The sequence below is a fragment of the Lynx canadensis genome, chromosome X (genome assembly GCF_007474595.2).
Source record: "Lynx canadensis isolate LIC74 chromosome X, mLynCan4.pri.v2, whole genome shotgun sequence".
Taxonomy (NCBI): domain Eukaryota; kingdom Metazoa; phylum Chordata; class Mammalia; order Carnivora; family Felidae; genus Lynx; species Lynx canadensis.
The window spans coordinates 11595177-11610968 of NC_044321.2; the positions used below are offsets into that span (position 1 = coordinate 11595177).

General features: G+C 47.1%; 2 protein-coding genes across 9 annotated transcripts in view; one reads left to right on the forward strand and one right to left on the reverse strand.

The window, feature by feature from the left end:
• PIR (pirin) overlaps window positions 1-9836 on the reverse strand; it is a 90562-nt gene extending 80726 nt beyond the window's left edge. Inside the window, exons 1-3 of one of the 4 annotated variants that reach the window (XM_030304782.1) lie at window positions 9704-9836; window positions 8284-8412; window positions 1847-1939 (exon numbers count right to left, since the gene is read on the reverse strand). In XM_030304782.1, coding sequence (XP_030160642.1) covers window positions 1847-1939; window positions 8284-8379 — 189 coding nt within the window. In that variant the 5' untranslated portion in view covers window positions 8380-8412; window positions 9704-9836. Of the gene's footprint in view, window positions 1-1846; window positions 1940-8283; window positions 8413-8719; window positions 9481-9703 lie in introns of those variants that run through there. The other 3 variants (XM_030304781.1, XM_030304785.1, XM_030304784.1) reach the window with 3 other exon arrangements.
• A 3353-nt stretch (window positions 9837-13189) lies between these two features.
• BMX (BMX non-receptor tyrosine kinase) overlaps window positions 13190-15792 on the forward strand; it is a 53097-nt gene continuing 50494 nt past the window's right edge. Inside the window, exon 1 of one of the 5 annotated variants that reach the window (XM_030304985.1) lies at window positions 13190-13343. In XM_030304985.1, the coding sequence (XP_030160845.1) occupies window positions 13341-13343 (3 nt within the window). In that variant the 5' untranslated portion in view covers window positions 13190-13340. The remainder of the gene's footprint in view (window positions 13344-15792) is intronic. The other 4 variants (XM_030304984.1, XM_030304983.1, XM_030304981.2 and 1 more) reach the window with 4 other exon arrangements.

The window sequence follows — 15792 nt, forward strand, 5'->3', positions numbered from 1 at the left end:
GCAAATAATGAGTAATGGCTGCAATTATAACTCTGCTTTTAGGGAAAATTCTTACTCAAAAGTAAAGGGCCAAATCCCAATATTCAACAGCTGAACGCCTTTGCAGGTGAAAGTTGAGCACCTTAAAATTTATAAATTGCAATTTATAAAGGAAATTAAGTTTCCTTTCCATAACAGAAAGGAAAGCAATGCGTGTCATGATTCATTTTATTTAATACATTCACTGTGTTAGCAAAAACTCTATTATCCAATTAAATTCAGCCAGTAGTTACTGAGCATCCCCACCTGCAGAACATGGTGATGTGTGGGATTATGTCAGCTGAAGCAATTTACAGTCCTCTTGGCCATGGGCGGGGAGGTTGAGGCCAATTCCTAACTCCAATACACAACAGACAGAATGTGATCGAGGTCACCATAGAGGTCTAACGCGCATGAGACTAGTAAAAATAGAATACTATGGGGACCAAATGAAGGAGAGAGTGTACCCTCTTGGGACTGTCTTATAAAAGCTGGTGGAGAGAATGGCATCTAAAAAGACCTTGAGGGACTGGTACAATGGTAACTGGAGCTGTGCGATGGGTAACTGGGAGTGATGAGAACATCCTGGTACCAGAAGCAGAGGAGAATAGTGGGGACATGTGTTCTGGAAACCATCAGAATCCAGCATGGGTGTAGGATAAGTGAAAGGAATGGCTTCCATTACTGCTGTAAGGCAAGACACAATGCCCCCAAAGTGCTAACAGAGAACTGGACGGCCAATGACTAAGTGGGGAACGGAAACCGGTCCAACCACCTTGAGCCTTCATATTGTTTCCAGAATCTTCTTGGTTAACTCAACCTTTACATGGCAGTGGTTAACTCCTTAGCAGTCCATCTTTCACCTCCTTAACCAGAATGCAAACTGGAAGCAAGCAGGGGACCAAGCCTCCTGCTTCCTTAGCCTCTGTCCCTCTGCCCACCACCCACTCCCCAACACAACACACACACATCTAACCTACAAAGGATTGCCCAACACCAATGTCGGCATTTCACCAGTCTTTAGCAAGTATTTACTCATTCGGTAATTGGCTTTGACAAACACAAGTGAGCCCTGGTCTTCTTCCTAATACAGGTTCTTCTCACGGAGCAGATGGCTACATTTTCTCGGTAACTGTCCCTGCATTTTCCCAGAACATACGTATACGTACGTGTAGAGAATGAGAATCTTTTAAAGTGCCACCACATTGCATCATACATTTTTGTCTCTTTATCTAACTAAAACTGAAAACAAGTGTTCAGCAGAATGTCTGCAAATCTTAGAGTTAAATTTTTAAATGTACAGGTATGACCTTAAAATTCTAATTTTTAGGCTATGTTGTATTTCAGCCCCTTGATTCTAGAATTCCTTAGAACTGAATTGAAATACTAATAGTGTTCTTGGATTGTCTTTGGAGTTTTAAATATTACATGAGATTAAACATTTCTGAATTTTCTTGAAGAAAAACAAGTTTTCTACATAAAATTATTTAAATCACACCTTAAATTGTTTCTTCTCTCACAAATTATTTTAATTACATAAATATTTGAAGAAGCCAATCCTTGCTCTTTATTAACTGCACAAATAAAAATGTCTCCAGTGGCACAAATTCAAAGAACATTAAAAACAGCAAATATTTAAATCTGAATATACTTCATGTAAAGTATATGGCTTCCCAGAGTAGCCAGTCCATAGCTAAGACCTCCAGAATGAATTTAACTATTATTCATTGTTTCGAACTCTGAATTTTCTATTAGGAGTGATCGCTCAATTTAATTACGGAAGCAAATTTAAAAATACACACTTTTGCAGTCAAATTATTTTACTTACTGTCTCAAAACCTCGATGCGGGTGATCAGGAAATCCACCTGGTCTACCTCCTTTAAATTCGTCAAACAGTAAAAATGGGTCCAGATTTTTCAACTGAAATAAAAATTAAATCCAACAGATTAGACATGCCTTTTAAACCACACTACTGGGGGCTATCTTCATGGACAGATCTAGCGAAACTCACTGAAAACAACGTAGCTGATGAGAATCTTGAAATGAAAATCACTTTCAGGAAAGAATGCCTTATACACGTCCGCGTGCACGCACACACACATGGACTGTAAGTACGTTAAAGAGCCTATTTTATAAAAGGTACAAAGAGGAGATAAACATTTCATGATCACCGAAGATCTAAACGGTCAAGCACAAACAAGATACGGTCTGTATCCTAAGCAGATTCCAAAATCCGTGATAGCATACATGCTCTGGAGGAAGGCAATTTAACACATACGAGGGAAGGGGAAGGATCAGGGAAGGTACTTTCAGGGAGGTGGCACCTGAGCTAGGTCCTGAAGTACATGTAGGAGTTAATGAAGTAGAAGGGGGGAGAAGGAAGAACATTCCAAGTAAAAGAGCAGAGAACACTGCTAAGCTATAGTAATTATAATAATCTATCTGTAGCTTCTTTTGGGTTTTCTTTGCAGACATTCAGATTGCCAGTGTATTTACCAATAAGCTTTTGCCCGGCAGTTCACAAATTTTTTGGTTGACTTAGATTAAAGCTGTGGCAGGCTGCAGTTTTTGTGGGGTCTGCTAGGCTTGGCTGGTCTCTCTACGTGGCTTATTTTCCATCCCAAGCTGAAACAGTGGCCACCATCTAGGACATGCTGTTCTCATCACCAAGGGCAGGAGCAAATGGGAGCCAAGTCAATAGTGCACAATCACATTAACACGTCCCAGGTCACAGCACGTGACATGGCCAAGCCCAAGGCAGGAGGAGGGCACTTAAACCCTGCCTATGGGACTCACGGGGAATGCACCTAAAAGTGGGTTTGGAGTGTGTAATCCCATTATGGGGGGCAGTGAATATTTGGGAGTAGTATTCCAACCAACACCCATCAACAAATAACTGGGGTCCTTTCCCCTTCGTTTTCAATCCTTACACTTTCTATTTCTTTTCCCTTTTTGCAAGCTAGCGCATCTACAACAATGCTGAGTAGAAATGCTGGTAAGTAGACGTCCTTGCTTTTCCCTGATTTTACATAGATTGCTTTTTCAAGATTCATCGGCATGCAGGTTGTTTAATACAGGTTTTCTGCAGACTCCCTCCACAAGGTGAAAGAATTCCCCTTCCGTTTCTAGTTTACTAATTTCTTAAACCTACACAGGTGTTGAATTTTATCGAACGCTTTTTCTGCACTGATCGAGATAATTTTTCTCTCCTTTAATGTCTTAATGTTGGTAAATTACATAAACAGATTTTCCAACATTAAACCAAATTTGCTGTGTTCAGACAATCCAAACCTTGTTGTGATATATTATCTTTTTTATACGTTGCTATATTTGCATAGTTAATATTTTGCTTATGATTCTTGCAAAAATGTTTATAAATGCCATGCAATTATCCTTTCACCTTGCTGTCCTTGTCTGCTCTTGACTGCAAGGCAACGTAGTTTCCTAAAGCGATGTGAGGTCTCCCTGGAGCTTCATCTGGAGGTGGAGAGTTTGTGTTACTGGAGTTATCTATAGTTTCAATATTGGGTGAAATTTGTCTGTAAGATCATCTGGACCTGTTGTCTTTGAGGTAGACTTTTAAAACAGGCTGGGTGGGCCTTTTAGGGAAATCCTTTATTTAAAAAAAAAAGGGATGGACAGCTGGCACTGATCCTTTTGCCCTTTCCCCTCGTCCTCCTCTCTGTGCCCAAGGGTGAATGGTTACTGTTGCCTCAACAGCTGTCTCGGGCCATAAGGTGATGCACTAAGAGCACTAAAATGATGAACTAATATAGAATGAGCATGGGTCTCTAATAAGTGGGGAGCCTTCAGGCCCACGCTACACTGCCTACTCTTGGGTTTTCAAAAGAGAAACACAAATCCGTACGTATGCAAACCATTGGTTTTAGAGGCTGCCTTCTGTTACACAGTTGAACCTAATCCTGATATAAGGGTAGTAATACCTGTGGCAGCAGCCCAGAACCAGCTGAGACCCCACTTTCCCAACACTCAATGAAATGCCAGCCTATATCAAGGCAATATGGAGGCAGCAGAAGGGAGAGGTCCTGTCAAAGACAAACTCCAATAGCTCAGACTACCTCCCGGGCCTACTCAACCTCTAGACAGGGCTGGGGGGTAACGATGAAAAAGTAGAGGGAAATTGCCAGCATGCAGTTCAAACTGAGATCTAGATTTGGCCTTGAATGGACTTGAGCTACAACTCTATGCTCCCCACCTTGACTCTACACATAGAGATCCTGATAATGGAGAATGCCATCTACAGAGGCTATACCAATCAGGACCAAGATTAATCAAGGTTATTTAATGATATTAAGGAACTCTTAGCATTTTTAAGTGTGTAATGGGATTATAGTTTCATTTCTTAAAGCTATTATCTTTTACAGACACCAACTGAAATATTTATAAGTACAATAAAAATGATTCACTTTTAAAATACTTTGAGTGAAGAAATGGTTGAGGGACACAGAGGAAACAAGAATGCCCATGAGTTGATCACTGTGGACGTTGGGTACATGGAGATTCATTGTACTATCTTCTTTTCTATTTTAGAAATTCTTCATAATAAAAAAATACGTGTAAGAGTGGTCCAAGGAAAATCGCACTCCACCAAGGAGTGTCTGGTGGAAGGGGGTGTGGAGCATTGAGGCAAGTGCAAATGAGTGACGGGCTTCCCTCCTGTTTCCCAGCAGAAAACAAGCCACTAATATCATGCTGTGCAATCATTCAAATTCCAGCTTGGCCCACATTTAATCATGATGAAAGGCGTGAGCTGACCCCACTCCTTCTTTACTGTTCATCACCAAAAGGCTCAGTGAGAGCTTTGTAAATTCCTCTGCCTCCACGTTTACCACCAGAGGGAACATGTCACTTAGGGCCACTAATACGAAACACTTGTAAATTCTACACTAAAATAGCTTTGTGCTCCAAAGTGTGTGAGATGTTTCTTCAGAGACAAAGTCCGGGTGCAAAAAGTTTGAAAAGTAACTACCTTGAAGCTAGATTGGTGCTTTCCTTCTCTGCTGACTGGAGAATTAGGGGTTGCAGGGTACTGAAAACTATGGTGACAATCTAAATGGCCAGAAGTAGGTCCAGGAGGAAGACAACAGTGGTATGCCATACACTGGAGCAGGTCATAGCTATTTCATTGATGGTCATGAAGAACTGATAACAACGTGGCAAGTGCTTACATTACTGTGTTCAATGAAAAACCAAGGACACAAAATTGTTTATTTTGTATAATCCCCATGATGTAAAATATACAACTATATGGACACAAAAGGAAACACCCTCTGTCTTAATAGTGATTAAACCAGGGTGATGGCATTAGAAGTGATTCCTATCCACTTACTTTTTTCTTAGGGTAGAGGCATACACAGCAGACCCTCTGAATTAGTAGAATGTGGGTATCTTTAACATTGTTTTGGTGTTTAATTATTTTTGAGAGAGACAGAACACAAATAGGGGAGGAGCAGAGAGAGAGGGAGACACAGAATCTGAAGCAGGCTCCAGGCTCCGAGCTGTCAGCACAGAGCCCGACGCGGGGCTCGAACTCACAAACCGCGAGATCATGACCTGAGCTGAAGTCGGACGCCTAACCGTCTGAGCCATCCAGGTGCCCCAGAATGGGGGCATCTTTAAAGCATAAGTCTTCAGCAAGGGACTCTTAACTGGGTACCATGGATAGAATTCAGGGTGGCTATACACTTGGCTGGGGAAAAAAATTACATCTTTATTTTCACTAACCTCTAACTGAAAATTTCTCTTCTGAATTTTTTTCTAGTAAAATATATATAATAAAATTTACCATCTTAACTCTTTTTAAGTATACGGTTCAGTGTCATTAAGTACATTCACACTGGTAGGCAAGAGTCACCGGCAGCCATCTCCAGGCTGAAATGCTTTAATCATGAAGACAAAGAATCACAGTAAATGACCAGGACCTGTGACTCCAGAAATCAAAGCTCTTATCATAGCACGTGACAGTGGTTGCAGGTGTACTGAACTATTATTGTTCATGTGCCTCACAGCTTTGCAATTAGGGAGTTCTATGAACTGCCACCAGGTCTTATTATTTAATGCAAAATTACTAGATTGCAAATCTGCTTTGTAATATTGTGCTAACCATATTTCAATATGTTTTCCTTTGTAATCCTATGTATTTTGTTTCATGTGTATAAAAAATATTATTCTGAGAAAGAACTTGTAGCTTACACCAGCCCCCCACCCCAAGGGGTTGACAAGACAAAAAGAAATTAAGAAACGCTCAGCAGATGTGTTCTGACAGATGGGGTAATTAAAGTATTAGCTACCCCAACACAATGGGTGTCCGAGTTCCATACAATTGTTCTGTCCGTGATGAGGTCTGGTAGAATTGGATACCACACCCATCTGGCATCTCCCCAACACCCACCACGCATTCAGCCCTTACAATAATCCTGTTTGCATGTATCCCATTGGAAAACAATGTCTGATGGACCCCAAAACACATTCACAGGTGAAGAGGAAGCTAATGGCAGAAAGAGTATGGGAATATCAGAGCAGAATCTAAGAAGAGGAACCAACCAACCTCATTTTTTAAAAAGAATCCATTTCCCTAATATACTGCTTCCTTTATTCAAAAATATTTGGGGAGGGGGAAGATGTCCAGCATCACTAATCATCAGGGAAATGCAAACCAAAACCACAATAAGATATCACCTCACACCTGTCAGAATGACTATTATCAAAAAGACAAGAAATAACAAGTATGGGGGGGTGTGGAGAAAAGGGAGCCCTTGTGGACTGTTGGTGGGAATGTAAATTGGTGAAGCCACTATGGAAAACAGTATGGAGGTTCCTCAAAACATTAAAACTGGGAATACCACATGATCCAGTGATCCCACTCCTGGGTGTTCACCCAAAGAAAACGAAAACACTAACGTGAAAAGAGATCTGCACCCCCGTGTTCACTGAAGCATTATTCACAATAGTCAAGACATGGAAACAACCGAAGCGTCCATTGAATGGATAAAGAAAATGTGTGTGTGTGTGTGTGTAAACACACATACACTATGAAATATTATTCAGCCATGAAAAAGGAGATCTTGTCATGTGCAACAACATGGGTAGATCTTGAGGGCATTATGCTAAGTGGAAGAAGTCAGACAGAGAAAGGCAAATACCATATGATCTCACTTATGTGTGAAATCAAACAACAAATACATAAACCGAGCTCACAGACACCGAAAACAGATTAGTGGCTGTTGCCAGAGGTGGGGGTGGGTGAAATAGGTCAAGGTGTTCAAAAAGTACAAACTTCCAGTTAGAAGATAAGTAAGTCCTGGGGATGTGATGCGCAACATGGTGACTATAATTAGTATTACTGTGTTACATATTGGCAAGTTGCTAAGAGAGAAAATCTTAACGGTTCTCATCACAAGAAAAATAAGTTCTGTAACTATGTACGGTGATCGACATTAACTACACCTACTGTCGTGATCATTTTGCAAGACAAGCAAATACCAAATCATGTTGGCCACCCGAAACGAGTACGATGTCGTATGTCAATTACATCTCAATGAAAAACAATCTTTCCGGAACCCGGTATGCTGCGCAGCGCTGTGTTCCTTGGGCTATAACCACCATTTGCTACCTTTCTGTGCCAATAAGATTTTCTTTTCCGCAAGTCACCATGCCCCTGGTAATTTTCAAATAAAGCTGCTCTCTCGTGTTGAAAGAGGTCTACCTGACCTAAAATCACCTCATATGAGAGAAGCCTCCACGCACCCCCTTCACTAGGAGAGGCCCACAGAGTTGGGTCCCGGTGTTTTTTTCCAAGAACCCAAATCCCTGGCACTGGCTGACTGGCCAACGGTGGACACATGACCCAGGCGAGCCAATCAGATTCTCTCCCCTGGGAATTTGGAAGTGAGCCCTACAGCTACTCCCTGGGGCTGTGAACTTGGAGCTATAAGGTGGGCCCATTTGGCGCGTGCACACTGAGGCAGGTAGATCAACCCAGGACAGCACAAGGGAGCGCAGAGTAGGGGCACGGACGCCTCCATTGCACCTTCTGCGCAGGACCTCTGTACCCATGTTAGAGGGACCCACTTTGGGGCGGGGCTGGTCCAGGGGGGACCCTAATCGCTAAGTTTAGATCTGGACGCTCTGGCACCCCCACAAGGCAGGTCATGATTGTCCCGGGCCCTCTCTTCCCAAGTTAGCCCTCACTGTCCCACCAGTGCCTTCTGCCAAAAACACAAATAGCCACCCAACCAGCATACCTCGGGTCTGCCAATGCTTCTTCGGACCCTCGCCCCGACCCCTTCCGACTGCTCCCGGCTGAGCACGGACAGGGTAACCTTCTTGGAGGAGGCCATGTCCAAGTCTAAAAAGAGTGTTCCGACGCTGAGCTGTAGAGGAGAGAGGGCCAGAGGGGGAACAAAATAAAAGACAAATCATAAAGGAGGGCACATCCAAGGACTACGAAATAAAGGGTACTAAATTCAGACCTGCCCCAAATATTAACAGCTACAGTATATGGACTGCTTCCTCCGTACAACACCTGGCTTAGGTCATCTAAAATAATGTTGGGGACCATGTAAGGTACTAACTAGGTTCCCAGCACCCCACTAATTATTTGCAATCGTTACCTCATGCAATCCTACAGCCATCACTTACCAGGTTTAGCAATAACAGTTCGGCCGGGCACTTACTAACCTCTAATGAGCGCTGTATCCGCTTTATCTCATTGCAATCTCTCAAGACCCGCCAGGGAGGTGCCACCATGAGGTAGAAAGATTTATGTGGTGACACACGGAACACGAAGGAAATCCGTGAGGTCTGTGACTCTCACTGGAACACGCCAAAGATCTTGGCACTGAAAGGATCTTCGAGGGTCACCAAATTCAAAGACCCATCTTTCCCCGCAGTTCACGGGCAACTTCAGCGGCAAGAAATCTTTGAGCTTTGTCAGGAAGTCTTCAGGAGCACGGGAAACCCCCGGGTGTCCCTGCCAATGCATCCTGTATTTCAGGACCAATCTACACCCCGCCTCTAGTATTCAAAAGCGTTTTCTCTCGGCGGGCCTAACTTCTGCCGACTGGAGTATCACAGAACCAGTAATGATCAATCCCTTTTTCACTTCAAATGCTTGCAGACAGCAGTGCCACCAAATCCCTAAAACTCTTCTTCAAGCGAAACACAATCCACTCCTTCAAAGATCCCAACTCAGACCTAGAGAGTCGCTTTAGCAAGAAGCAGAGACTCCGGAGCCGGAGAGCCTGGGTTTGCATCCGGGCTTCACCCGGCCCCAGCTGTGCGACCTGAGGCCACCTGCTAAGCCTCTGTGTTCCTCAGTTTTTCCATTTGTGAAATAGGGGTAAGAGGCCTGCCAACCTCAACGGGGTGTGGTCGGCGCTCTAAGAATGTTAGCTGCTGTCACTCAGAGCCCTCCACTCGGCCACGCCCCCCCAGTCAGTCACCACGCGTCCTCCCGGGAGCAGGCAATCAGTAAATACTTCCTGGGTGCTGGACAGGGGGGTTCCGAAATGAGCTTAATCCTCAAAGCCGTCCAGAACTGTCATCACACACGTACAAGCAAGCAGGCAGGGTCTCGCCCCTACCTATCTGCACTACTTCGAGGTCCTTCCGGACTCCCCGCCCGGAAATCCGAGGCACCCGAACCACGGACGCGGCGCTTACCGGATCGCAGTGCTTTGCCGCCAGGAAAGCCGCCTCCCACCTTCGCCAAACGTCAGGGTCCTACTTAAGCGTCCGCCGGCAGCTCCCGGGAGCCTGGGCCGGGAGTCTACGGCGGGCCGGGGAGGGCGGGGCCCCGCGCGGCGCTCCCGGCACCGCCGCCCCCGCGGGCGCGCGGCCCCCACTCGGCGGCAGCTGGAGCCCGGGCGGCGGCGCGGGGCGCGAGGGCGCCTCACCGTGACTCAGCGTTTCGCCGCCCGCGGCCGCAGCGGGGCGGGAGGCGGGAGGCTGCGGGGCTCGGGGGGGCGGGGGCGGGCGAGGGTGCGCTCCCGTCTCTCCAGGCCGCCGGGCTCCTCCCGCGCCCCCTTCCGCCCCTCCCCTGCCTGCTCGGCGACCCAGCGACCTCTGCGCCCCTCCCGCCCCGGAGAGGCGCGCCCCCGCGGGCGTCCGGGCGGGCGCTCCCGGCCCGTCAAGGACCCGCCCCCACCTCGTTAGGAGGCCCGTCGTTAACTGGAGTCTCTGGTCGCGCGTCCCTCAGAGCGGGGCTGCACGTTCCAGTCGTGCCTCCGGCACTTGTTAGCTGTGCGACCTGGGGCAGCTGGCTCAGCCTCTCTGTGCCTCCAGCTCCTCCACTGCTAAACGGGGGTGGGGATAATGGAACCAGCCTGGTAATGAGAATTAAGCGAACTTGGTGTGTCCTAAGCACGACACAATTGTTTGTTGCATAAATATGTCGCCTGCTGTTTGGCCCTTAGAATGGGGGCGGGGGGTGTTGGGGGGAGCGGTGGAGGTGAGGGCAGGAACGGAGGCGCCGACACTCTTTTGCCTGAAGAAGAGACAGGCTCGCGCCGGGCGACAGTTGGGTAAGAGCGCGCTTGTCGTGGGCGTGCTTGTGGACAGGCATTGGAGAGTTTTCCCAGGGCAGTGCACAGTCGCAGCGCCGGTGAGCACGTCCAGCTCCCTGCTGGGGTTGTTAACCAGGAGGACGGGCACGGCCGCCAGCTTCTGTCCTCCAAACACCAGAAGAGCTTGTTGTGTGGTTTAGAGAAAGGAAAGAAAGTGGCACTTCCAAAGCGGGGACCAGAAAACTTTGTAAAGGGCCGGATGGTAAATGTTTTCAACTCTGCAGGCCACATATGTTCTCTGTGGAGACCGTTCCAAGATTGGCCTCTGTAGCAACAAACCAGCCATAGACAACATGGAAGTAAACGGGTGCGGCTGTTTCAATAAAACTTCAGTTATGGCTCCTGCTGGGGAGGGAGGATTTCCTCTGCCCTTCAAGGTCCTTGTAGCTAGACTGAGAATCAAGTCGACGGGAGACAGATTAACAGGAGAAAATGGAATTTAATTCTGTGAGTACGGGGAATTCGCAGAGCTGTGAAATTCCAAAGACAGTGAGGCAACATGAGGCTTTCTGGCATCCTGAGCTCAGGACAGGGATGGGGGTGTGGGGACACAAAGGGAAGAAGACCATTGGCGGAAGGTGAGAGGAGATGTTTGGAAAACAAAGGTTGCCGCGCTATGCACGTCAGTCTCTAGGTAAAGAGGAATCTCTGTTAATCACGTCCACCCTCCACCCCCCACTCACCCATCTCCTCTCATCAGGACCGAGGTTATCCGTTCCACCACCGAGGCCGAGATTTAATAGGCAAGCATCTCTAGGAGAGGGGATACATTTAATCTTCCATCCCAGTAGGTGTAAACCATTCACATCGGATCCCAACCTCCATGTAGATCATTTTAGCACCAGAGGAGTAAATGCAGGAGGTGGTGGGGCGATCGATACCCCCACTGAAGAGATTCCAGGGCAAGAGCGCAGGCTGTAGAGAGACACTACTGGAGCCCTTGGAGGCTTACTCTTTAGCAAAGAGAGACAGACATTAAAGGTAATAAATAAATCGTGCAGCAGGTGTCAAATGCTGTGGGAAGAGACGAAGCGGAGCAGAGAGAGGGAGATCCTCAGCGCTGGGGCGAGTGAGATTGTAGTACTAAACAAGGTCGTCCAGGTAGGGCTCGTTAGGAAGATGCCACTTGAAGCAGAGCCCCGAGATGAGGACATGAACCAGGCAGATGTCTGTGGCAGTTTGCCAAGCAGAGGAAACCACCGAATGCTGAAATTTGGAATCAGAAGCAGGTAGATGGTGTTTAAAGCCATGGCACAAATGAATTTTTTAAAGTGGGGGGAAAGAACAATAGAGGTCAGCCAGAAGCCAGAAGAAGCTCGCTTGTGCCTTAGAGAACGTTCCCGAGGGTGTCACTGGGTACGGGTGCCAGCGCAGAGGATAATTTGAACAGATTAAACCACGTAATCGCAACAGCAGTTTGCCACAACAAGTTGGAATTAAACTAAAGACGTGCCAAATACAAAGCCAAAGAAAGGTTCGGGAGACGTGGCAGAGGAAGCGAATGAATAGAAGAAGTCAATAAATCTACGACATTTGACTCAGAGGAAACCACTCCCCACGACTGCCCCGGAGAGTTTCAAGGCCCAAGAAGGGATGGGGATCCTAAGAGATTGTGCCCAGGTGTTTCCAGTACTGGACTTAAACCTTCTCACTTGGGGGTTCTGCCTCCGCTAGACATAAGGCCCCTGAAGCTGTGGGCTGCCTCTGTTCTGTTTACTCCTGTCTCTGCTGGGCCCACGGCAGGTTCTCACGAAGACCCCACCAGATGATGAGTGAACAGCAATGATGCGAATCCCACGTCCACCCAAAGGAATACTCTTTGCAAGTCAGTAGCTTCACTCTCGTCTGCCACCCCAAGATTTCATCACACCGTGGAGGTTTCCAAATAAGTCCGAGTAGCCAAGCGTGTATAAGTTAATACAGTTGTCAACGCAATGCCAAAAGGCTGGCTGTGGTTTTCGGCCGTTGATAGTAGAGCCTAAAAGAACTCATTAGATGTATTTCACGTTACCGGTCAGCGTGCACCAGAGAAAAGGGTGGAATGAGGAAAGCCGAAAGCACTGATGTTGTCAGAATGATGTCCAGCGACAATCATGCTTTTTCATTGCAATCTTGGTGCATTGGCCAAACTGATCTCTTTTCTGCTTCTGGATTTCTTAATACCTTAAGGTGGGGAAATGTGCCCCTTTTGGGTCATATTAACTGTCTTTATCTGTCGCATATTCTCCAGCCTCCCCTCGCCCAGGGTCCACTTGGAGTGTTCATTGCTTTCTCTCTGTGCACTTTGGCGTTACCTCACGGTTTCCTGATTCTTGAGAGAAGTCAGCGTCAGAAGCGGGGTTTTGCCGAGATATTTTCTTGTCCTTTCCAGCACAGAACTCTATAAACAAAGGCAGGGTTATCACATGTACCCGGCAGCTGCCTGGGAAAAGCGGGAGCTGTAGTTATCAAAATTGGAACCTTTATGAAAAATGCTTTTGTCTCCGTTTTTGTTGCGTTCAATCAGATCAACAAGTGTTGGCTAAGTGCTGAGCGTGGTTTCCTGTGGGATTGTGCAAGGCCCTTGCAGGACAATAAACGTTTTGGGGGCACTGAGTAATGTAGCCATTTCTGACCCAGCAGCCGGGAAAATGTGAGACAATTTGCTGCCGCTGGAAGGAGGGCAGCGGGGGCCGTGTTCCTGCAAGAGCAGACCAACCTCACCGCGGCGGACCCCGGCGGCGGACCCAGCCAAAATGGTGCGTTTCGTGCAGGTGCCTACACGATGTCATATCCTACAGGCAAATAGGCTCAGGACGATGAATGTGAAATTGCCGGGGCTCCTCCAGGGACTTTGGATGAGACCGTGCAATTTGGAGGCCTGCTGTGGATTTTCTGTAAATTCCCCCCGCGTTCAGAATCTCGTTCGGGGAAGCCGTCGGGTTGTGTGTATTTCACCGTCGGCTCCAGCTAGCTCTGTGGCTTTCTCCGTAGAGTTCTGTACGCATTGCCCTTCCGTGCCTTTGCATATCGGCTTCCTAACTGCTTCCGAAGAGACAGAGCAATGTTAGTCATACCTTCTTTCACTTATCTGTGTTTTTATGATGTTATTTTAACTACAAATATTTGCTCGCAGGTTCCCGAAGTCTTCCAAAATCTGGGGCTTGGGGGTGTCTTAGATGGAGATGGAAGGATGGGGGAGGTGAACCTTTCAGTTGCACCACAGCCATACAATTTTGCAAGTTCTTGTGGACCAGGAGAATTTCACTGGATTTAAAGAGTAGCGCAACTGTAACGTGGTCTAGCTCAGTGCTTTACAAACTCTCACGAGCACAGGCTGACGCTGATACCGCCGGCCCATGGACCACGCTTGGAATAACATCCACGTATTGATTTGTGAGAAACCCAGTGGCACAAATACACAGTCAGGAAGGGGCTGGTTCAACCTGATTCTAAGGTGACCAGTCCCAGGGCCAAAAGTCTGTAACAGACGCATGGGTCAGGTGCTTGCTGACCAGAGAATCCCTGAGGTATATTCCTGCCTCTCACGATCCCCTATTCCCAGGATCTGGTGAAGGGAGATGAGAACTGAAATTTTATCACTGAGGGTCATTTCACTGTCGTCAGTGTCTAACCTTTCCTGTGGTCTTTTTTTTTTTTTTAATTTTACATATGGAGTGATGAGGGGAAGGGGTACGGAGTTTAGGAATATCTACTAGCCTGCTAGGCATCATACCGCCATTTTCTCTTGATCCTCATAAACCTTTGACGTGGTTATTGTTTTAGTCCCTTTACAGATGGGGAAGCTGGGGTTTAGCAGGGTTAAGTAACAGGCCAGGTTGCACAGAATCGGAGCAGGGATTTGAACCCGCCAGCGTGGTGCTTTTGCCCACACCAACCTGTATCACCTAAGCAGTGTTATGGGCTACTAATTCAGCATAAGGTATTAGGACAAGGATTTATCACTTTTTGCTTTTTTCCTAACCACCCCATAGGGTAACTGAATTAGGACATACCCCATGGGACGGGGGGGGGGGGGGGGGGGGGGGGGGAGTCTGGCCTATTCTACAGGGTAAACAAATGCAAATTTTTAAGCTGCTTTAAACAGTGCCTGGCTTAAGGCACACCCTCCTTAAATGTGAGCTAGGATTCGATAGCTCATATCCTTCAAGGTCTGGTTCTAATGCCTCCCTTCCATAATGTCTTTCTTGATTATCTTAAGAAATGACTTTCCTTCCTCAGGCCTTTCAGGGCAAAGAGATCCTGGACTCTGCTCTAGCACTTGAGTCATTTCTTTCCACCTTTCTGTTTTTCTTTTTTTTTTAACACTTATTTATTTCTGAGAGAGAGAGCGCGCCAGCAGGAGAGGGGCAGAGAGAGGGGCTGTGCTGACAGCAGAGAGCCTGACGCGGGGCTCTAACTCAAGAAACGTGAGATCCTGACCCGAGCTGAAGTCGGACACTCAACCGACTGAGCCACCCAGGCGCCCCTCTACCCTTTGCTTTCTTAACCATGATTCAGTGCCCCTAATGCGCCCAGAACTTTCCCGTAGCTTTCTCATTCAAGCCACAGAAAACGACAGAGGCATGACCCATCTCATCTTACAGGTCAGAAAGCTGAAGCTTAGGACAGGGTAGGGCCTTGGTCAGGGTGACACAGCACACAAATGACAGCCCTATAGGCTCCTCCGTGCCTTCTCAGTCCACCACCCTCCGGCCGCCCGGCACGCTAATCAGTTATGAAACCTATCTCTCAAGTCTTCTCCTGATACTTCTCGGGCAGTAGAGGGCTGGTCCTCATTTGGGGAACCACTCGCTTGATGTCCGGCCCGCTGCAGGCTCGAAATCGAAATCGAAATCGAGTGTGCTGGAGAGACCTGAAGAGCGACCTCCTTACTCTCCTGCTAATGGTTCCTCACAAATGTTAAATAAGCATGGCGCTTCCAAGTCATGGTCACTCAGCAGGCACCTTCAGTGTGAAAGTGACATAATGGTTGCTGGCTTCCTAAGAGAAAATACTATGTCGATTTCTGCCAGTGTTTTGGGTGCTGGTTCTTGTTTTTGCGTCCCCTGCACTTTAATCTCTTTCTAGTTTCACGCGCTTATGGAAATAGGCAGCCTGGGCTATTTGGTAGGCAAATTGATGTGTCTATACCATGTAGGTGGTAATATGAGACACCCGCCGCATTCCACCGGCTCCCCTATGGAA